General features: G+C 40.5%; 1 protein-coding gene across 1 annotated transcript in view; it reads left to right on the top strand.

The window, feature by feature from the left end:
* Positions 1–3,101: 3,101 nt before the first annotated feature.
* LOC140554654 (transmembrane protein 150A) overlaps positions 3,102–23,030 on the top strand; it is a 32,940-nt gene continuing 13,011 nt past the window's right edge. The window contains exons 1-5 of the mRNA XM_072677868.1: positions 3,102–3,351; positions 3,807–4,016; positions 9,278–9,325; positions 12,315–12,401; positions 15,781–15,848. Coding sequence (XP_072533969.1) covers positions 3,949–4,016; positions 9,278–9,325; positions 12,315–12,401; positions 15,781–15,848 — 271 coding nt within the window. The 5' untranslated portion in view covers positions 3,102–3,351; positions 3,807–3,948. The remainder of the gene's footprint in view (positions 3,352–3,806; positions 4,017–9,277; positions 9,326–12,314; positions 12,402–15,780; positions 15,849–23,030) is intronic.

The following is a 23,030-nucleotide window of genomic DNA, read 5'->3' as shown; positions in this document are numbered from 1 at the left end:
AACAGGAATATGATGTTTTAGGCTTTCACTGTTGAAAGATTGCTCAGGTTTCACCATTGATGAACACACACAGGATTACTCAAAGAAAAACGAGTCTCTGAAATGAAACCTAAAAGCAATGCTTATCAAATGGAGCTCAGTTATGTAGTGTTTACAGCCAACCCAGGCTGCTACCTCTCATTTTAATGAGGATTTACTTGTGATATGCCATCATTTATTTAGAAACCTGCCTGTTTACCGCACCTCAGTATCCTGTGATCAGCCGTGCCATACACACCACGTCTTAAATTAGTGCCTTTGTTTTTGTAGTTTATTTATAAGCAGTAATATTTTAACCAGCTATACAAACAGCTGGAAATCAAAATTTAGTCACACTAAAAAAACTATGTCTGTGTCTGGCCCCTCAAAAATTGTACCTAACGAATATTAAACTCTATTCAATAAAACCACATAAAGTTATTAAATAAAAATAAAATAAACTATACTGACTTTTAAAAGTTTACTGCTTTTCAGAACCAATTAAATGTTCTTTAAAGAATCATATTTGACAGTTCTTCCAACACAGAACCATTTAAAGCAACATTATGTAGTCTTAAAATAGCAGCTTCAGAATAGTTTTGACTATGGACTATTGACTATGGTAATATGGACTATGGTAATATGGAGAATGGCATCTCTGTCAATGCTACTCCGGCCCAGAATACTGGTAATCGCACCATGTAACTTTGGTGGAGCTGCACGAGACGTATTTGTATAAAATCCTGCAATCCTGTCAAAATGACAGAGGCGTTATTCTCCCATTTACAAGTCAGGGGAACCAAGACAAAAGACAGATCTTTACAGGGAAGTTCATCATAAATGTAAGGTATTAAAATGAAAGATAGGCTAATAGATAAATCTGTATTAGAGAACAGTACAGCAAAGCACATTAGATTTATGAGATGACGTTTTACATGCGGATCAGAGATACAGATATCTGTAAAGAAACAAACAAGTAAATATATGAAGCTATTGGAGCAGACCTGTATCTGCAGTGACCACATCACATGGTTCTGCACTACTAGGGCTATGTAACCTGACGTTTAGCATTACATTCAAGTCTCAGATTAAGTTTAGTCATGCTAATGCTGAGAACTATGGCTCACGTGCTCGCAGCAGTCAATCAGAGAACAACTACAAGATTCCTGTGAATAGAGATATTGTTCGTTTAGAGACCTGCTTGTGTGGAAAAGGAAAATCTCGATACACAACATAATGGTTCACATTACACATGGCATGATGTCTTAAAGTATTTATCTGTTCAAGCCTGACAGCCAGACAAATTAAATAGAGAAAATGGTCTGAAGTGCTGCTCTGAATAAGCCTGTTACATCAGTAATGATTCACTGATGAAAGAGATCAAGTCAAGTCAAGTCAAAAACAATTAAAGTCATTCTGGAAGAAAATGTTTCAGTATTAGGTTCCAGTAAGTGTGTAAACATCTAGACAGAGGGGGAAGTGTGTGTGTGTGTGTGTGTGTGTGTGGGGGGGGGGGGGGTATGGATGCCATCCCTGGTCAAAAAACAGGGTAAAATCCTCCCTCTTTAGATTAAAGTTAATGTGTGATGGCAAGACGTTTCCTGTTCATATTCATAGTTGATTGCAGTTGATACTCCAGACTCCAGAAAGTTACAATAGCATTCTTTTCAAACCTAGACACAGAAATACACACACAGTCCTGTGCAGAAGTTTGGACACCCTGGTTGCCATTTTTTTAAACTGAGAAGTAGCATCTGTACCTAATCAAACACAAAGCACTCTTTTCAGCAAATCCTAATACACAGTTACTCAGTCATTCATACCATAAAATAATAATAATAATAATAATCTAACCCCTTAAGTAAAACAAATACAAAATGGGTCATTTGGCCATGGTTGACCAGACTTTTGCAAAAGGCTGTATACAGTTGTGTGCAAAGGTTTGGGCTCTCCTGGTTAACTTACATGTTTTGATAAATTAAACCAGGTCCACGTGAGCTACAAAGCATGTGCAATGTCTTTTACAGAAACTGTGTGTTTGAATGCATGGACAATGCAATATTTAGGGTTTCTCTTTTTTTTCTTTTTCTTTAGAAAATAAAAATCAACAAATCATGTCATCTGAACAGGGCAGTCCAACTATTGCATACGACTGTTTACATAGGAGTGTTGCTGTAGAGAACATATACTGGGCTATATTAACTAATGAATCTGAATCTTTTGTCAGCTAGTAGCAGGTATACAAGATATTTCTCTTGGTGCGGGTCTCAAAATAATTAAATCCAGTGAAATCAATATAGAAAATGATTTACTAAATATGAACATAAAATAATCATGTGAAATAGACTATACACAAACAATTTGGCAAGTAACAGGATGATAGAGAGATACAATCAAGTTCTGTAGTACTGAGGTACAGATATTCATATATATACACAATAATTTTTCAATTATCTGTCAATAATCTGTAAATAGTATTGTTTTTTTTTCTTTTTACTATTATTTATATTGTGTATATATTGTTAATTTATCTACGTTTTGTGTCTTGCTATTCCTTTGCTGCTGTGGCACTGTTAATTTCCCCACTGTGGGATTAATAGGATTATCTTATATTATCTTATCTTATCTTATATATACAGCATGTACTATATAATTAAACAAGAAATATTTGACTGGACCTTTATTAATATGCTAAAAAGTAAATATAACCACCATCCCACTATGGTTCAGTTACACCACTAGTAATAATCATAGTATAATAATAATAATAATAAAAAAAACACTTTCTAATAGTACAAGGTTAAAAAAGGAAAGATTGACACATCCCAGTTGTCTGAACCCACAATGCCCTTAATGCAGCAGATTGTTGGCCATAATCAGCAGATTGTAGTCAGTAAGGTCAGGCTGTTTTGGAGAGCTGGTAGGAAGGCTGGAGCTATGCTGATGTACATGAGGGGTGCTGGAGGTGCAGTAGTGCAGGGAGAGTGAGTGAGGGACAGGGAGGGGGAGGAGCTGCTCCAGCTGTCTGATTTTAACCCAGAAGCGCCACAGAGCAGCAGCACGACTCAGCGGGGCTACGCTAACACACGAGCCAAGAGAAGCAGCCAGCCAGCCGGAGAAACACGTTTTGAGGGAAAAAGAGACAACCGTTGGGCGTCTCAGCATTCCTGCTGCAGCTGGCGGTGTGCGCTGGCACAGGGAGGCGGCTGTAGTCTCTCTCAGATACCGGGTCAGTCTGCAACGGTCACGAATCGGGGAGTAACAAAAGGTGGGAGAGAGAGAGAGAGAGACAGAGACAGAGAGACGATTACTGTCCCTCATCAGAGGGGGAAGGTAAGATCAAGAAAGACCTGCTACCCGCGAGCTTCAGGGGCTCGCTAGCTACCTCTGTACTGCTGTTCAGAAGTTGCTGCCGCTGATAATGTTCAGCCATTTTGCTTAGAAAAAAAAAGTGTTTGGAAAGTTTCGATGATGAAGTTTGCTCCTTATTCCCATTTTCGTTCCACCTTAAATAGTCCAGCAGCAGCAGCTGCAGCTAACGTTACAAACACGAGTCCCGAGCAGTCGCCGGAGTGGAACCGCTGTGCCATTTAAGGTGGAACGGAAAATCAACACGAGAACTTCAACTTCTTCAGCTTCGCTTGAAAGTTAGCTAGCTTAACGTTTCTGCGTCCTATAAGGTTGAACTGTGGGTTATTTTGTATTTTTTATCATTTTTTGCTGAATAACATCAGATATGACCTAACGCTGGTGTCGTCTCATGTTCTTTAATCCTGCTCCACTCGCAGTTATGGTCCTCTCGGAGATGAAGGATTTGGAGCTCGTCCCAACACCTTAAATGCAAATTGATGAGCAGAGGGTGACAGGCTGGCGAAGGCGAAGGAAGAAGTGGAGCTGTGCGGCGTGGCTGTGGAGGAGAGCCGAGTGGAGATGATGTCGCTGTGGATGATTTTACCCGTCAGCCTCCCAGCCCTGACCATCACTGGGATATGGGTCGTGTGAGTGCTTTTGTCTTTGCTCCTCAGCTTCACACACAGCACAGATTTACCTCCTGAAGCATGAAAGCAAAGGGTTTTGTGCGGGGATTTATCAGACCTGGCAACCCACATTCATTTACATTAAATTAAGCTGGCAACCAAAATTGTGAAATTCAATTCCTTCATGTTGTATTGGAGCACAAATGAAACCTTTCTTGATAATTGAGGTTGTTGAGGTTAGTTATTAAAGGAACAGTTCATTGAGGAATCACATTTGCACAGTTTTTACCCTTTTACGTCACACACAATTCATTAACTGAAACCATGTTAACTTTAGCATTAAATTTAAGGTAAGTGCATCAAAGGTCTCTCTCTCTCTCTCTCTCTGCCTCTGCCTCCGCATTAGCGCCAAGAGCAAAATGGTGTAAAATGAATTTATTAATATATTTATTAATATTAGTATAATTAAGTAACTTCTTCATAACCAGATGTACAAAGGTTTTTAAAGGGCTGTAGAGGAGTGTAACCTACTGTGTGTAAAGCTACAATATGTACAGTAGGCTGGTGGTTTGGTTGTGTACTTGCACAATTGCTGTGCAGTGTTTATTCCATAAAACCAGTGTCTTTTTTTTTTTTTTTTTTTTTTTTTTTTTTTTTTTGACTATGATAAGATTCAGTGTTTACTTTGTTGGAGTAATGAGAGCTAATAAGTTGACAGTGGTTGATGCAGCATAGTGGGCAACAACACTGCCTTCTCTGTCTCAAAATAAGGTTTGAGTCCATGGCTAAATAACATATGTATCATGTAAATAACATATGTATCGCTACAGTCTGTTACCCGTGTAACATGATTTAAATGTAAGTCGCTCCGGATTAGAAGTGCCAGACAAATGTCAGAAATGTAAATATCTCTTGGTCTGTAATTTCTTATGTCAGACCAGCGTAAACGTATTGGTTTAACAGCTTAGACTTTTTTTTACGTCCGTTTTTCGGTAAGTGCGAATAAGAAGTTTCACTGGAATTGCTGGGCAGTAATCACTGGCCAAGACATGTCCTAAGGTCTTTTCTCTCTGTGTGACTTCATGGGCCCCAGGCACAGAGCTGTTCCCATGTGAATATCAATTCACTGTGATTTTCTATTAATGAGCTATGTGGTGTAAGGGATTTGTTCTGATGTAGGTTGCTAATTTGAGTCATTTGAGCTAAAAGGCTGGGCCCTCTGCTGTAAGGGACACAGTCATATTCCACTTCTGGTGATGATGTGTCTAGAGGTAGCCTAACCCAGTGGTTCTCCAACCCTGGTTCTGGAATAATCCCTGCTCTGCACATTTTAGCATCGTCTATGATCCCAACAAACCTGATTAATACTGCTTTCTTCATTTGCACTGTGCTTGTTAGAGATTACCAGGACCGCAACTGAGAACTCATGGCTGCAGAACTCATAGAGAATGCAAATTGGCACCAAAAAAAAACCTGGTTTGTCATTATGAGCCAATCCCTGAGAGGTGGGTAGAAGTGCTAGTGAAACAGTTGAGTTAGGCTACAGACACATGAGAGATAAGAAGGCAGTGATAAAGAATTTGGGTAAAGTTGAGAGGGCGCTGGGACTGTCCACCTGTTCTGTGTTGGAGGCAGTTTTCCTTCTACTCTGTGATCATCACTGTGGAATGCAGGAATCCAGGAGGCTAACGCCGCATGCAGCTTTCTCTTTTCCCTGTACTTGAGGTGCAGTAGAAGGCTGTCGTCTCGGTGCACTGCTGTAGTTCCTTCCTGTGGAATGCTCGTAGGCGCCCGTTTTCTGAGCGCACTGAGGAGTGCCTTTTCCTCCTTCGTCCAGCAGGCCCTTGATCGAGGCTGGGCAGGGGTGTTTACGTAGAGCTCCCGCCAGCCTTGGAGGAGGAGAGGAACGCCGGGGTGGAGCTCATGGCCACGCTTTCCACATAGCATCAGCCACTTCTCATTGGCCGTGAGAAGATTCTAGGAAAGAGTTGAACTTCTTTTTTCCACGTCTCCCTTAGTGACGCCTGGGAGCAGTTCCCAATAAAACGTGGACTAACTTGTGCTACTCCTTAAATTGTTGCTTCCAACACGAGTCCTGTTTTGCCTGGTAAAAATGAGGCCGCTGTAATTATGACCTTACCGAGGGATTTATTGAAAACCCCAGAGCTTTGAGTACAAATCGAGATGTTGTGTTCTCCAAAAAAAAGGGGGGGGGTTCTTACATGTTATTGTTTTAAATATTTTTGCTGCAGTACTTCCAAACAATACCTTTTAGTGCTTCAGCTGTTTATGGAAAATAATCCCCAGTTATGGCACAGAACATTGTTTTAGATTTAATAATTCAGTGCTGAATTTTAGTGCTGTATTGTCAAACATTTATTTTAAGGAGTTTCCATGCCAGTTTTCTTTATGTTCAGGCTGTTAAATGAGAACCAGGAAAATGTGGTTTTGTTCCCCCTCGGCCCTCGGGCACACACACACACATTGGCTCAGTCTTTCTCACACTGCTCTTTGTGTGTGTGGGACTGTGCGGTGTGCAAACGCTGCCTTTAATACTTATCATCTTTCCAATTCACTTCGAAGGCTTGATCGGGACTCACTGGAATGGTGCCATGGCTGCCCCAGGGATAGCTCTTGGTTTACACAGAGGATGGGAAGCATATGACCTTGTGATGTGTTTGTCGTTTGTTGTTGTTACCAGAAACTAGCTTTGCCGGCAGCAGCTTCTAATGAGGCCTTTTAATTTCCCAACATGTTTAAACCACAAATCTTAAATCTGTAACAAAGCTGAATAGTAGACCTTTCCTCAGAACATCCTCTTTCCCCTCTTGTCAGAGTGGACCGGCAGCTCTAAGGTGGGATGGTGGTTTGACAGAATCAGATTAGACCTCTAGCCTCCACCTCTGCTGCCATACCATAAGCTCCTAGCTCATAAAAGTACACTTTTTATGAATGTCTCTTCTCTGGTACATAAGAAGAATGAGGTCTTGCAGAAGCAGGCTCTGTCATCTGTTTTACAATGCTGTCTGTTTAAATCCGCAGCATCATCCCTGGCTGTATGTCTGGTAGCTACTCCAACATTCTCAAACCTGCTAGTTTGGACTTGTATGTAAAAGGAGTTGAGTTGGTAGCTGTTCATTTACAGTTAATTTCTCACCTTTTTTGAGTTTGATATGGTAAGTAAATATTCTGAGATGTTGAACATGTGCTGTTCACTCCCAGTCCACATATAAAGGGGTTTTAAGGAGTGTTTCAGTTTGGACTGCTTTTTTAGATGTAAGGCAAAGCAGCCAATTCGAATAGAGATTTACTTAGGCTTTACATAATTTTACTGAAATTATTTAACTCTTTATCTCGACAATAAGGGTGTTTTTGCAAGTAGAAAGTCAAGATCACATTGGAACAAATGTGAACATGAACATAAATACAGTAACAATAAATAAATTAACAAGAATTTCTTGAACTTGAACCTAGTTGATATCATGTGAGCTACTTTGAAGAACAAGACTGGCTTCCAGATTTTTCCTGGTTGCCTCACGCCAGCATGTAGGTGTGTTCAAATCCATCAGCATCTCTTTATTTTATCATTTAAGCTTTGATTTGCCAAACCAGGTGTTAAATGATGACTATAAGTAATACTAGACACTTATGAAGCGAGTTTTGGAAACAAAGACCACATCATAGAATCACCACGTTTTGTATTATTATTAGTATTAGTATTTATTTAAATGTTACGATTTTTGAAATTAAATAAATACTTACTGCCTCAATAATAAAAAAAAAAATTATAATAATTATCCAGCTCATACATACTCAACGTCCCCCAAATTCCCCCACCCCCCAAAAAATTGCATGCGATGCCTCCCACACTAGTGTGGGTGAACCTACTCGCTCCCCTTCCTCCCCTGACGCATGCACAGTTGAGGCTCTCTCAGGGCCTCGGCTGGCGATGGCTAGCAGCATGACCGGGATTCGAACCATCGATCGTCTGATCATAGTGATAGCACTTCACTTGGGGCCCGCATTTTTATTATTATTTTTATATTATTATATTTATGTATTTTACAGTGAAAAATATTGTCTATCCAAGAATTCATTTTATTTACAAACAAAAATGAAAAAGGCAATCAATGTTTGTTGGACTTGTACACCACAGCACAGCATGTGCTAAATGTGGTACTTGTGTCCGGTAGTTGTATCCAGTAGCTGTGTGTCCTCTTCTGCAATTCCCCACCCCCTCTCCCACCTCTTTCCCACCGGTGTTAAGGGTGACCTGGTAACGGCGTGTGTGATTATTCACAACACCAGTTGAGGCAGATGGCAGAATGTTTGTTTACCAAATGTAATTTCACTCTGTGTAATGCTGAGCACTGAACTGGGCTCCGGAGGTGCATCTCACTGTGTACATACATATACACACACACACACACACACAGATGCAGTGAGAGATGGAAACTACCCTAATTGGCGTTTAGCCTGTTGCTGACCCTGCACACTGTCAGAGGCAGTTACACTGGACAAACGCAAACACTATGTGTGTTGTGTAGGACGGTAGAGGAGCACTGACTGTCCTCTGGTGTCCTGAGTTGGTGTGCGGTTCGTTTGACTTTTTGTCAGGTGATGTCTCTGCCCTCTGTAGTCCCGTCTGTTGTCCGTTTCTCTGAAAGTCTTGTGAAAGTGACCATGCAGACGTTCAGGAGCTGATGTTTATTCTGAGGGTTATCTGATGCCCTTCTGTTCGCTGACATTCAGAGACGGTCACAGTGACTCTGAATCAGCTGCTCTTTGACCTTGTTGCATCAGCTAGAGTGAGGATTAAAATGCAGTCATTGGTGCTGCTGGTGCAAGAGTTGAATTTGTGCGAAGGTATACCATGACGTCTAAAAGATGTGAAAAAGACAACTAAGACAACGTTTCCGGGACATCTAGATTACGGCCAGAGTGTAAATGTTTAAAACATCATTTAGGGAGGTGAAACATCAAGTAATGGTTTCCTAAACCTTTAAAAGGTTCTTTACACACACATCTAAGACAAACATGGTTTATATATGGTTTATGGAACTTAGGTTGGCTCTTCTGTGGCATTGCCCAAAGAGCAATTTGAAGATTGCTAGCTGGCCATATACTGGACATCTCATGTCAGTCGGTTCTGGTCAGTGCTATTTTCTACAAAAAGGCTTTTTGTAGAATTTTAGCTTTGGAATTCTTGTAGTTCTCTGGAAATGGCAAATACCAACTACTCACGATCACTTTCTTATTTTACTCTCTTTTCTTTCCATCAGGTATGCCATGGCACTGTACAACCAGCATGTCTGTCCTGTGGATAACTGGTAAGATTTTGAGTTTGCATTTATCTCCACACACACACACACACACACAAAAAAGGCTGTCATATGTACTAGTATGTGAGTTTGTAACAAAAAACTCATTTAAGCTTCTCTAGAAGGAGGACTTATGCATTAGCGTATCCGTTTGTAGGTCATAGTGCTTACCATATTGATCATTTAGATAATTCAGTAGTATGAACATAAGACTAAATAACCTTATGTGCATATTTCAGTGTGCCATACTGAATTAGATGACTCTGCTCTACTCTTAAGGGATCCCTTATTTAAGCTTACTCTGAAATAACCTCTTGATTTTATGTTTTACCAGCTGTTTGTAATGAGTTATCTATTCTGAGACTGAATGAATGTTTATCAGGTTAGGGAATAACAGGTTTGAAATTTCTATCTAAAGTCCAGAAAATTGTCCAACATGATTAGTCAAAGAAAAACCTCATCCACTAGCTGTGCAGATATCCGTAATGTGCCACCCAGTCTATATAGTCATATGGACATTACGTTTGGGTGTGTTAAAACAGTTTTTCTGCCAGCAATCATCTTTCCCTTAGCTCAACATAGTCAGGCAGCTGAGGTGTGTTTGGTGCCCCAGGTGCCCCAAGTTCTATACAGGGTCTCTGAAGCTAAGTGAAATGAATGGATCATCATGCATACAGCATGCTTATGTGTAGAGGGGGACTGAACAGTGTTTTTCAGCGCGATCGGGAGGGAGGCCGCCTTAATTTCCAGGCAAAACCGGTAATGCATCAGATTGCAAGGCTTTTGTAATGGCCTGTGCATCGTCTCTCAAGTTTAAATGTACTTTACATTTTTTAAATCAACCACATTTAAAACATTTGTTTGAACTCTGAGCCCTCACTGAGAGAGACCATGCAGGACTGTACTGTTTCGTGCAGTGTCTTTAGCAATGTTGGCTTGGCTAGTTCTGATGATGCTCACTGTACTGGGCTGAGTAATCTTAAGAGTGGTATTAGGTTTCTGGTGTTAAAAGCCTTGACTTGCTTCCCCCCCATGAGACGCTTTATGTTTAGACATTCTACAAATGTTTGATCTATAATGTCCCACAATATGTATCATATGATCTGACCAGCTCTCAGAATTGAAAAAAATATTAGAAATTGTTTTAAGTTGTTTTCTTTTTTACCATTTTTTCCCCCTATTTGGATGGCCAGTTATCCATCCCATACTTATTCATCCCTGTGCAATGCATCTGACAGTGGGAGGGTGAAGACAGACCCACTCCTCCTCCAGCAGGTTTTTTTTCTTTTTCCAAACTGCTGCCGATGCAACGTCACCAGACAACCAGTGTGCTCTGAGGGAAAACTATGTGTGTCTGGCTCTAAAGCATCGGCCAGCAGACTCCACTGGAGTGATTTGGACAGAATGTGCCATCTACCCACCCTGGAGAAAGCAAGACCAATTGTGCTCTCTTGGGGCCCTGGCCCTGCCAATGGCTAACAGCATGAACAGGATTCAAACCAGGCATCTCCTGTTCACAGTGGCAGCGTGTCCTCAAGCTATACATTTATTAATTCATGCTTAAACATCTGGATGCCCTGACCACAGTTACAAAACACAGTTACACAGTTACAAAAAATCAGCCAAGTAAAAACATAAAAATCAATTCAAGATCTAGAGAAAACAAATGTTAAATAACTCACCTAAATCACTTAAAATCATCTATAAAAACAATGTATTAACTTCAATGGCATTTTAGGGCTTTTTTATATTATATTCTTTATTATATTTTTTTAAAAGCACAATTAAACATGTGAATTAATAGAGGAACACAAACATTTCAAATCCTCAAGCAATAAATTCAGTTTCAATAAATCCCAGCTTAATATCAGTTAAATATTCAAGTCTAGAAGTATGAACAAATTCAAGATGCACTATTGGGACACCTATTCATTCATTGTTTCTTCTGAAATGAAATGTATTAAAGAGTTGATCCTGCTTTTGTTGAAGTAACTGTCTCTACTGCCCAGAAATTATTTTTTTACTTGATTTTGGAGCGTTGCTGTGAGGATTGTTAATTAAGTCCAGATGTTGGATAATCCTCATCTCAAAATAATGGAATGGTGCACAATCATTCCAGAGAACCCAGTTCCACTGCTCCACATCTCAGTGCTGGGGGCTTTATACCTCTCTAGCCAACACCTGGCATTAGGCATGATGCCAAGAGGTTCATGTTTATCTGCCTTAGTCTATTGACAGTACTTCTCTACAGAGACTAGACAAGCTGAATGTACAATACTGCATTCATTATTAGAGGGGGTGTCCACAGACATTTGGACATATAGTGTAAATTGACTGGATTATTTTTTTTTTCATGAGGAATGGACTGAACAGTGCATTGACACAGGTCTAGTATGCTCTGAATAATACCATGGTGAAAGCACCACATGCTACTTGATAAGAGTAGAACATGCTGTGTGGCAGATGTACAGGTGAATGTACACTTTTAGAAGTGTATGTGGTTTTCTTCTAATGCATATTTATCACACCATCTCTATACAGATGAGCCACTTGAAATCAACACAATCTGCTGCATTCCAGGATCTGTCACTTTTAGGATTTCCTAAAAACAACAGTTGTTACGGGGCTTTCTCTTTGAACTGATTCATTATGTCTATAGTGTGAGAAGAATGTGCTTTAGTGAAGCGCATCTACATCAGAGCTTTAAGGTTCTTTTAAGTGTGTGGATTAAGGTTCTGTGGTTTTGCAGACTCTACTGTCAAAACACGCTCATTTTGGGTCTTAATAGAAACTTTCAACATATTGTGTGAAAGGCTGGAATGCAGCACCCCAGCTCTTTCTGTGTTCATAGCCAGCGGGTCTCCTCTTCTAAAAGGTGTTTTTACCTGCCTGTGATTGATGGCTGTTTTAAGGAATGGAGATCAGAATGCCATGTCCACTAATGTGGTGGTTTAAGCAGTACTAATTTGACTTTGTGTGTGGTGTTTGTGTGTTTCAGGATGTATAATCAGTCGTGTGAGGAGGATTTGCCCTTGCAGAGTGGATCAACACTATGCTGTACTCTGGACAATGTGCCACTTATCAGGTCTGTTAACCCTTCAAATTTCTCTCCATCTCTTTCTCCCACCCCTGGACAGTAGAGACAGTAACTCCAACTAAAGCAGGATAAACTCTTCTTTAATATCCTTGATCTCAGAATAAGCGTTGAATAAGTGGGTATCCCAATACTTTTGACCTTATAGTGTATTTAATTACTTATGCTTTAGGATGTGTAGACGTGTGTCCTTATTTTCACTTAGAAAATCAAAGGACATGTAATGGGATCAAGGGTGCCAACACATTTGCATAACTGTTTGTTTTTTGCTTTTTTGCTTTTTGTTTTATTTAGCCAGTGTGAGTTTCTATTCCTACATGCTCCACGTTGCACATTATGAGCGTAATGAGCGCAAAGCAAACCACAAGCCTAGTTTAATACTTTAAGTTCCCATAACTTTTTTGTGTGTGTGTGTGTGTGTGTGTGTGTGTGTGTGTGTGTGTGTGTGTGTGTGTGTGTGTGTGTGTGTGTGTGTGTGTGTGAACAGTGTGAGTTTGCTTTAGGAGCTTATAGAACAGAGAATCCCTGTGCCATGAAGGTAACCAATTACAACAGGGTCCATGGAATGAGCTGAGTGTAAATGTCCAATCAAAGTGCTGCCAGCTACTTCTGTAAGGGAGGGGTCAGGCTTCTGTGCTCTCTGAAGGGGTCTAATGTATGTCTATAGACTGCCTGACCCGTGTGTGTGTGTGTGTGTGTGTGTGTGTGTGTGTGTGTGTGTGTGTGTGTGTGTGTGTGTGTTTTTTGTTTTTTTTTTGTTTTTTTTTCCCACCCCCAAGTTTTCCCTACAAAAGTGCTTCTGACTTTCACTGTCTTTTTATTGGTTCTACTTCTGATACCTCCCTTCTGCTTTCCCTCTGGCTTCTTCTTTCTCGTCATCTTCCCTTTTTTTTTGATATGACATAAAGATGGGCAAAATTTGAGTGTGAACATGCAGTTTATCTCCATAGATATACACAAGTCATTCATTGTCCATGTTTCGTAAGGGAGTGCCCCAGGGTTCTGTACTTGGACCCCTTATTTTTCTATTCTATATTTTACACAAGTAAGATAATTTGGACTGTGGTTCTCAGTTTCATTTTTATGCTTAAAACATTCAGATAATGTTGCATTTTACCATCTGTTCAATATTGCATATTTTCACTTCCAATGAAGCAATCTTAATGCTCCTGGCAAATGCAGCATTGTTGCGGTGTAGAGCAGTGCCGCGGATGTCTCCGAGTAGGGATGATGTTTGTGGAGTCTGTGGGTTGAGGATCCACATGTTTCATAAGGCAGCTCGGGATGGGCTTGTGCTTGCCTAGCAGATGAAAGCATTCCCCTGAGTGTACCCAGAAAAGAATTGAGGCTTAGATTGTAGACATAGTAATTTATTCACTTAGTTCCCTTTTCTCCTTTACACCCTGCAGAATATGCAAATGCTGTATGTTGTTAAACAACTTATGGGCTGTGGTGCTTTTGTCTTTTCTATAAACTCCTCTCTTCTGTGCATTTACAGAAATGTGACCTATGGAATTTCATGAGTGAACCTGTGTTTATATGCGTGTTTTGTTTATGTATGCTCCTGGGTGTGTCCCTATTCCTTGTGGACGCTGGCAGCGTGTTGGGAGCGTGGGTCTGGATGGGTGTGGGTGTGTGTGGGGGTCTGTTTTTATACTGCTTTCCCATCATCTCCTCTTCCTGGCACAGAGGTGTAGTGAAGTAGGTGAAAGGTCGCACTCAATGTGAGATGTAAGCAGACACACTGGAGAGTGCAGTAGAACTTTATCAACACCTCTATGCATGTGTATGAATCAGCTGTAGGGTGCTCTATATAAAGCACAGGAAGAGAGGTTGCAGGGTATTGGGACTGCTTGACTTTTCCTTGACTAAATGTAATGAATCAGCAGTTTAGTTTGCCGTACAGTAAGAAATTAGGTGTGATCTTTTGCCACAATGTTTTTTCATTTTTCAAATGAACTGTTTTAAGGTACCTTAGTTTGTCTTTAAGAGATCATCTTTGAAAAATAAAGAATTTTTGAAATGATTTATGTCATAAATAGTGAAGCTCCTTGACAGTATAGGCAGACATATGTGCATGAGTGAAGTTCCCTCTACGACGGTTTCCTGAATGAACCTGTGTGTCTTGAAGGTGGGGACTCTTTGATGCACATATGTAATGCTGGGTTTCATGAACTCCTCCTCTTCGGTGGTAATTAGTGCAATAGCTTTCTTCTGGTTCGCATCATCCTCCCGCGGTGCTGTCTTGTTTGTCTCATTCTGTTGTGCATGCGACCTGACAGCTGTGTGATGAATCCCCCAGCTTTCCTTTGGCCCTTATCAGCTTCTGCTCTTCTCTTCACTCCTCTCACTCAGCTGCTGGAGTGCTCCCAGGAACCCAGGCAGGGCCAGGTTTGATCAGCTGCCATGAAGGGTTCAGCATAGGACCCCTTCACCTCCCAAAAAAAAAAATCCATGATGTAAGAGAAGATATTCAACAATACTGTGTGAAAAAGCACCCCCCCCCCCCAGCAGCAATGCCTGCAACCAAGAGCTTTCTGTGTAGATGTGTGCTTGCTCGTGTGCTTTAGATCATTGTCTTGTCACATGACATGACCCAACTGCACTATAGCAAGCAGTAGCAGATAGCAAGGCATCCAGGACCTGATGCAGCAATGCCTCCACAAACCATAACACTACCACCTCGTTTCACAGTTGGTAGTAAGGCTCTTTGAAAAGCAGCGTTAAGTTTCGACAGACACAACTGTGACTGACATGAGTCTAAAGCTTTTTTTTTCATGAGTTTTAGGAATACTGACCAGTTATATGATTGTTAGTAATGATTTCTGACTTGCTATTCTGTCATGGATCACATTCTTGCAGTGTATTTGTTTGTTTATTTATTTATTTATTTATTTTTATTTTATTTATTTTTTTCCTGATCATGAACACCAGTCTTCACTGAGGCAGAGGCCTATGGTTTGTTAGGTGTTCTTGGTCTCTCTGTCACTTGATTGATTTTACAACCTGTTCTTGGAAGGATTTTGGGAAAGCATCTACCCATGGGCAGACTGATTGGTCTGGACTGAATGGTCTGGTCTAGACACTATTGCTCTGATTTGTGATTCAGTTAAAATGCACTTAGAAACCTTCCACAACATTTTTTCCCCCAGAGGTGTTGACCCAAATCAAAGCTGGTCATTAAACAAGGCTCTTGCACTGGATGCTGATCGCTGATCCTAATTAACTGTCATTAATTATAATTTCACAGCACAGTGTATATGTAGCTCATTGGACTGGACAAATGTGCCACCTGAGTAGTAGATCAGTATTTTACTCCTGCTCTGGTGTCTGTATTTATATTATTTTTTATTTTTTTTTTATTTTGCAGTAAGTGTGGCACACTGCCCCCAGAGAGCTGCTTCTTCAGTCTTATCTGCAGTACAGGATCCTTCATGGGTGAGTGTGTGTTTACCATGTTGCACATCACACTTGGGTCATCCTGACTCATTACACCATGTTTTTTATTTTATGCTAACGATATTGGACCAGTATTCTGAGGGAGGGGGGCAGGTAGTAGATGGGAGGATAGCTAAGAGGTAGTGGCATGAGCATGATGACCTATGTTTAGAAGATAATTCTAAGTGAAGTACTTCAACTGCATGTAGCTAATTTTGGAGCTTTGATTATTTATTATTATTATTATTATTATTATTTTTAAGAAACAGTATTGATAAAGTTGATACACAGTTTGAAAGGAGGCTAAAAGCTCATAAAAGATGGTCCCACTTTATATTAAGTGTCTCTAAAAGCTGTGTTGTTACATGCTTACAATCTAAGCAATAACAGTGAATCTACTGGTGACGTCTTCACTGTGGATTACAGTAGTAATAGTACAGTTTATGTAATTTCAATAGTTTTGGTTCATACAATTGAGTGTCAGACTATACTACTGTAATTCATCTGTAACAGACATCACTAATAGTTAGTTATTGCAGGGGTTTGTTCATGTGTAACTACACAGCACTTACAGACATTTAATATAATGTTGGACATTGGTGAAAAAAATCACCAATACATTGAGGTAATAAAGGGATTGATTTACTGCTGTTGTGGGTTCACGGATGAAGCAGTAGCGTGTGTGTGTGTGTAAGTGAGGGGTGGCTATGGAAGGCTGCCACCTAATCTGTCTTTTCTTTGGAGCCAGACTTTGTGATGTAATACAGCTAGTTGACATGGATGCGACTCCTTCAAAAATGAGCGTTCCTGCTGGTTCAGGCAGTGATTCCCTGCTGTACGTCCGATACACACGGCCTAGCCAAAGAGGGCCTTTGGAAGCAGCTGCCTCTGTGTGCATATGTGATCATGTATTAAATTCTTTGTAGGGAATCCAGAATAATGGAAAACGTTTAGTAGTTTAGTGCTGTATGAACATTTGACTGATCCTCACAAATATTAACAATGCTTTTGTTGTTCTGAGAGATGGTAGATTTTTTTAATGTTCAGATGTTTGTGGACACCCCTTCTAATGAATGCGTTAAGCTACTTTAAGTTGCACCGATTGCAGATACAGATGTGCAAGTGTGCACACACAGCTTGTCTATTCTTTGTAGAGAAGTACTGCCGATAGAATCAGACTCTCTGAAGCAGATTAACACATATGCCTAACACCAGGGGCTAGAAGGGTGTAAAGCCCCCAGCATTGTGTGGAGCAGTAGAGTGATTGTGCTCCATCCAGTACTTTGGGGATGAGATGGGGGGGGGGGGGATGATGTCATTTGAGGAGCATCATTATTTGAAGTGTGATTTAAGGCATTCTTTGACAGCTGTCTATGAAAATAGCCCACAAAGATGGCAATACAAAATTCTGTGTGTGAGATGAATTGTCTTAAATGAACTTACAAAGCTAATTGTCTGTGCCAATTATAACTTCTGGGTAAATGCTGATTGTGCACACTCAATGCTTGGGAATACTGTCGACTTGAACATGTTAATCTACCACTCGAGCTTCTGCAGACCCATTTCCATGGCATTTGCATTCAAGCAGCTGATGGTGAGTGGCCGATATGGTCATCCGGTATTATTGTCAGTGTTTATGAAGTGTAATCTGCAGGACACTGAAGATGAATCATGAAATTCAGCGGGAATCAGATCACCCACAGTGCAGAGAACAAAGAGTCATCCAAAGTTGATAAACAAGCAAACAGTTACATCATTATCACAATGCTAGAGGACCGAGCTGGTCCTATATCAAGATCGTAGAGCCAACTCTTTCTTGACTTACTGGAGAATTACTGGAGAACTATTGGAGTCTGAACATCAGGCTAACAGGAAAGTCCAGTACTGCATGGGAAACGTTGTTTGACATACCTAGAACCAGCCAGTCGATCACAGCCAGGTGTGAACTGTGCTGTAGGTCTCAAAGGGGTAAAGGCCCTTTGTGCTTTGTTACTGGTAAAACATGACTTATGACCTGGTCAGTTTGGTCTGACCGTAAAGCCCTAGGCTCAGATCTGAAGGCCTGTATTGTTGGTGACAGGCTGGATGGTCAGGTTAGGTCACTATGAGCCAATGTTCCCTTTTTTCATGAGGACAGGGTAGTGCTTTTTCCAACAATACCAGAAAAAGTCAGGGTATTTTTTTTCCCCTGTTCCTTGATATTATGCTGCTATGAAACGACTGGACATTCTCTGGTATGTAATTTGTGTTGTGAATATGTTCAAACAATACAAGTTGCTTACACAGTGAACAGGAAGGTTTCTGGAAAGGATTTTATGTAAAAAGGATTTGTTGAAACTGCTCCTGCCAGTAGAGTAAATATATCTAGTAGATTTTTCCTAGCAGAGCTGTTTGTGCTCCCCATAGCTGCAGGTTACATAATGATCACTGTTTCGAGGTGTGCCGCTCACTGAAACAAGAGTGGTACAGGAGGAAACGTCCATCAGCATTAGAACACAATAACAAAGATGAAACAGAGAGTAGAGAGCGCTGCAAGAGCTGACCAAGGCCAGTGGAGACGCCCAGAGAGCCTGTCCTCACACAGAAAAACCTAATGCAGCTCTCCCCTTCCTTTTCCTGCATGTGCACTGTCTCTGTTTGGATCAAGTGTGGAAGGTTAGAACGGGCCAATATGATGTAAATTGCAAAACAGTAAGCTTTTCTGAATGTACTGGGCATATCGTAAACTGGGTCCTAACCAAAGTTACCCTAAATAATATATGTTTAATAATAATGTTTAGATTTAATTTTAATTTTATTTATATTTTTATTTATTTTATTTTTTTATAAACTGACCTGAGGATCGCTAGGTCGAATCCTGAGTCATTCTGCCCACCATAAGCAGCCAGAGCCTGAGACTTGGTTGTTATTTTAAAAAAAATAAATTACACACACATATAATATGTGTAAATATATAATATTTATGCCATATCACCCAGCTTTAGTACAGGTGTATATCTCTGACCCCATGGCCTGGTCACCCTCAGAGGGAACTGTGAAATTGTTTGAATTTATGTATTTGCAGTGCTGCTGATTTCTGCAATGGCGTAAGAAGAGAATCCGACCGAAATACAATAGCCTCTAGAGGTTCCAAACTTAATTGAGTTATTCTTTTATTTATTTGTTACTTTTATTTATTTATTCATTTATTCATATCATTTCAACATTATTTATTAATCACCAACTTCAGCAGTTTTTAGCATCACACTGGTAGAGTTTAGTATTTTATGGTATGTTGCATTTTTTTGTGGCAACCTAATGGCATACTTCTGTCTATGATGACCAGACCTCTCTTTAAAGTATATCCATTAAATGACGCTGTTTTTCCATGGTCTCATATTGTTTGAGAACTAATGTCTGCTCTGTGGGAGCAGCAGCCATGAAAGAGCACCAGCCACAATCTGTCTTATCAACTTTAACAGGGTAGTTAAAGCACCAAGTGGGTGACTAACACAATGCCTGCCGTTAGTGTTATTAACACTCCCAGCATGGCTTTAACAGCTCCAGTAAAGCACAGATGTGTTTACGCTGGATATTATCACGCGTTCACTCAGAAGGCGTCGGTCTCCGCTGCCAGAGTGACATTGCGGATGCTGCTGCGGTGATGTCGCCGGCTCGGAGCTTTGCTTAAATGGACAATTGCCTCAAGTGGTCACAAGTAGCATGTGGCCATGGCAGCATATTTTCTGTGGGTGTTAATAAATGGCTTTACATAATTGTAAGGCTGTAAAAGAAGGGATGGCTTATGACTAAACCTGGTGTAGGAGCCCTGGTCGTCTGAGCGGCTGTGATCGCTGGGTCATTCACCGGCTCTGTTGACTCAACCTCTCGGCCAGTCGGCCTTTGTGGAAGAAGGCAGCACTGCTGTGTTTGTTTAGAGTCAGAAAATAATGATGGCGGCTGGCCAACGGCAGCATGTGTCCCCCAATCTCCTCCCACCCCCCACCCCCCCCCTTCTGAGGACACGAGTTCAACTCTAGGAAATGCTTGCGCATACACGTTTCTCTACAGACTACAGATTTCTGACCTTTTGTGACCTTTGCCACCTTCCTGCACTGCGTTCAGTAAATAGGCCGGGTGGTTTGGCTAAAAAAGGGCATGTGTGCTGCTGCTGCTGTACAGTATTAATGATAAGACATGATAAAGTGTGTCGAGCCCTGGCACCATATTACGCTGGGCGGCGATAAGCGACCTGCAGTGTCGTTCCACAAATAAATGTAGCAGTTTGTGAATTGCTGTGTGAGCTGGATTGGTACACGTTTCCTGTTACTGTATCCGCTCTGTGTTCTCCTCGCTGGTGAAAGCCACTGTGCACGCCTATTCGTGGATGCTCTTGAGTGCCGACTCCAGCCGACACTAATCTAATGGAGTAAACAAGCCTTATGGTCCCCCCCCTTTCTGCTACAGCTGGGCTTTGTTAAAGAAAAAGAGGGTAATTTCCTTTGCCCGAAGACAAGCAGTTTGATTTTTCCATGCTTGCAACTAACTTGCTCAACTTCTCCTAAAGTATTTATGTCTTCTCAGGAAGGTGTGTAGAGCCCACACATGTTCTCAAATATGGGTTTTATGGGGCTTCATCCATGTTAGGCCTGCGCAATGATATTGTTATCTCATTACATGGATATTTGGTGGATATTTGCTTAAAACGTTATCCGCATTGGATATTCAGATTTTATTTCAAACTCATTTTTGATTGTGCAATTAATGTGATGTGATTGATGTGACACTAAATTGTCTTTAATTTTACTATGGCTGCACCTAATGATTTTATTATTTTTATTTGTATATGTTTTTATTTTTATTTTGTTATCTAATGGCTAATTTATTGCTTATTAATTAATATAAGTTGACCATAATAATTTAAAAAATGTACTATGTAAATGTTATTCTTAATATTTCAATATTTTCTTTAATCACCAATAAAAAAAAAACACATTTGTATGCATTTCAGGGCATTATTCTGCAACAAAAAAGTATCCTCTGTTTTATGTCATAGGAACTCTTTACCTGAACTGAAGAATGAATATTTTTACTTAAACACTAGACTTAAAAACTGCTATATACTTGAATACTAATTAAGGTAATCACTGGGTGTTTTTGCATCAGTGTAGGAAAATAATTCAAACGTACCATAAGAGCAGTGATGCAGTAATTGTTTTAACATGGGGCGATGAAGACACAACACTTTGGGTGCAGTTATGCTGTTGTCTTGACAATGTGTTCCAGGATGCAAGTGCTCATGCATAGCAAGATGGACTGCTGTAAAAAGCCATCTCCACTTGCCAAGCTTGCAGAGCACCACGTTGTTGGGTCCCTGTCCAAAATACTCCCATACATTTATATGCCTGTGGGTGATTTTTAGCCGCAGCGGAGAAATCCATGCCGGTGTCTCAAACCACACACTTCCATACTTTGGAATACTATTTAGGGTGGTAGTGTGCAGTTTGGGACACAGGCCCAGTTTTAGTGAGTGCAGCAATGTGCGACGTGTCTACGCATGTTATGCAGATCAACTTATTTCCATAATCATTAATGTCAGTTATGTCAACAAGTCGTCCCATCTCGACTATTAATGTTACAGAAATAAGCAGTTTGTCTCTTTATAACTAAACAGGTTAATCTAGTCACAATTTTTAAGTCGGGTAAATCTTAATGTGTCTGCATTGGTGTCTGATGGGCACATTTGTAAAATATTGGACATCTGCATCAACCCACATTTCCCATCTCATCCACCAGTGCTTCCTAATTAAAACACATTGTTCTGAAAGTGGAGATTCAGCTAGCCAGTTTGAACAAGCCATTTAAAGACATTTTCTCCATACAGAAGAGTTCTCGTAATATTTTGGATGGAGAAGCTATATAAGTAACAGCAGGCTTTAAACACTGTTCAAACACTACACCATCAGTACCATTATTTTCATGCAAAGCATGCTGCGATCTATCCAGTTAAACAGGACTAACCATACTCTTTTAATGAAACATTCAGTAGGTCAGTAGTCACTTTGACTATAGGCTCAAGGCCTTTTGCGCAGTGACACAGTGACCTCTGCATATGATGGTAGCTTTGAGCTAGAAGGCCAGATCCTCTCTGATAAGTGCTGCAAGGTCTGAGAGATGTGACTGAGTTAAAGGGAGGAGACTAGGTGGTGAGTTGTGAAAACTTTGTCATTAAGACGTATGGAAGAGAGGGTATTTGTATAACGTTAGATTGGAAGGATGAGGGGTTTCAGACATTTTGTATATATCAGAATTATTATACCAAAATTTCACAATATGATAACATGCCATATTGCTCAGCTCTATTTAAAAATCCAGAAATATACACCGGCTTGTTTTATTCTCTGTATTCTACTAATATTGTAGAAATAGTAATGGTCAATATGGTCTAAATACATTTTGGCAATAATGATAAATATCATTTACAGCATTTAGCAGACGCTCTTATTCAGAGCAACTTACAAGAGTGCTTTTATTTACTCAAGAATAACCTCAGCTAGTTTGAATAGGCTAAAATTCAAAGATACCTCTAAGCTTAGATACTACTGAAGTATAGTGGTATATCATACTACCCAGCCTTAGTAAATAATTCCCCTGGTTCTTTTAGCACATATTCTTTAAAACTAGTTCTAATCAGTCATGCTGAAGTTTGAGACTTCATGGTTCATTCAGTTGTTTCCTAAATGACTGTAATTAGATGGTTGCGTGTTCAGAGATTTACACCCCTGGAGCCCATTGTATTTCAGTTTCTCACTCTCTGCTGTTGGCAAACGCAGGCATCGAGGCTCCTTGTCTGTGAAAGATTCTGGAATGGTTCCCCTCAGAGTGTGAGGTTGACAAGGCCGTTATGGGCCGTTATGGTGCGAGGGGTGATTTGTCCCCATGCTTGCCCCCAGCTGGTCAGCTCCAGTCAGCTTTCATTAAGCATTAAGCATTAACCCAGCAGAGCAAACAGAGGAACGCGCTAGACAACTCTCAGCACATAAAGATCAACCCCATTATCCACCCCCCTGAACACACACTCAGACACACACACACACACAGCCCCGCCACTCTTTCCTCAGCCACCCCACACCCTCCTCTTCCAGGAAAACAATGAATAGGTTCTAGTTAGAGGAACAGCAGACAGTACTTTTTTTGTCATGC

The sequence above is a fragment of the Salminus brasiliensis genome, chromosome 4 (genome assembly GCF_030463535.1).
Source record: "Salminus brasiliensis chromosome 4, fSalBra1.hap2, whole genome shotgun sequence".
Taxonomy (NCBI): Eukaryota; Metazoa; Chordata; class Actinopteri; order Characiformes; family Bryconidae; genus Salminus; species Salminus brasiliensis.
Note: the sequence above shows the minus strand (reverse complement) of the source record. Positions and strands in the feature narration are given on the sequence as shown.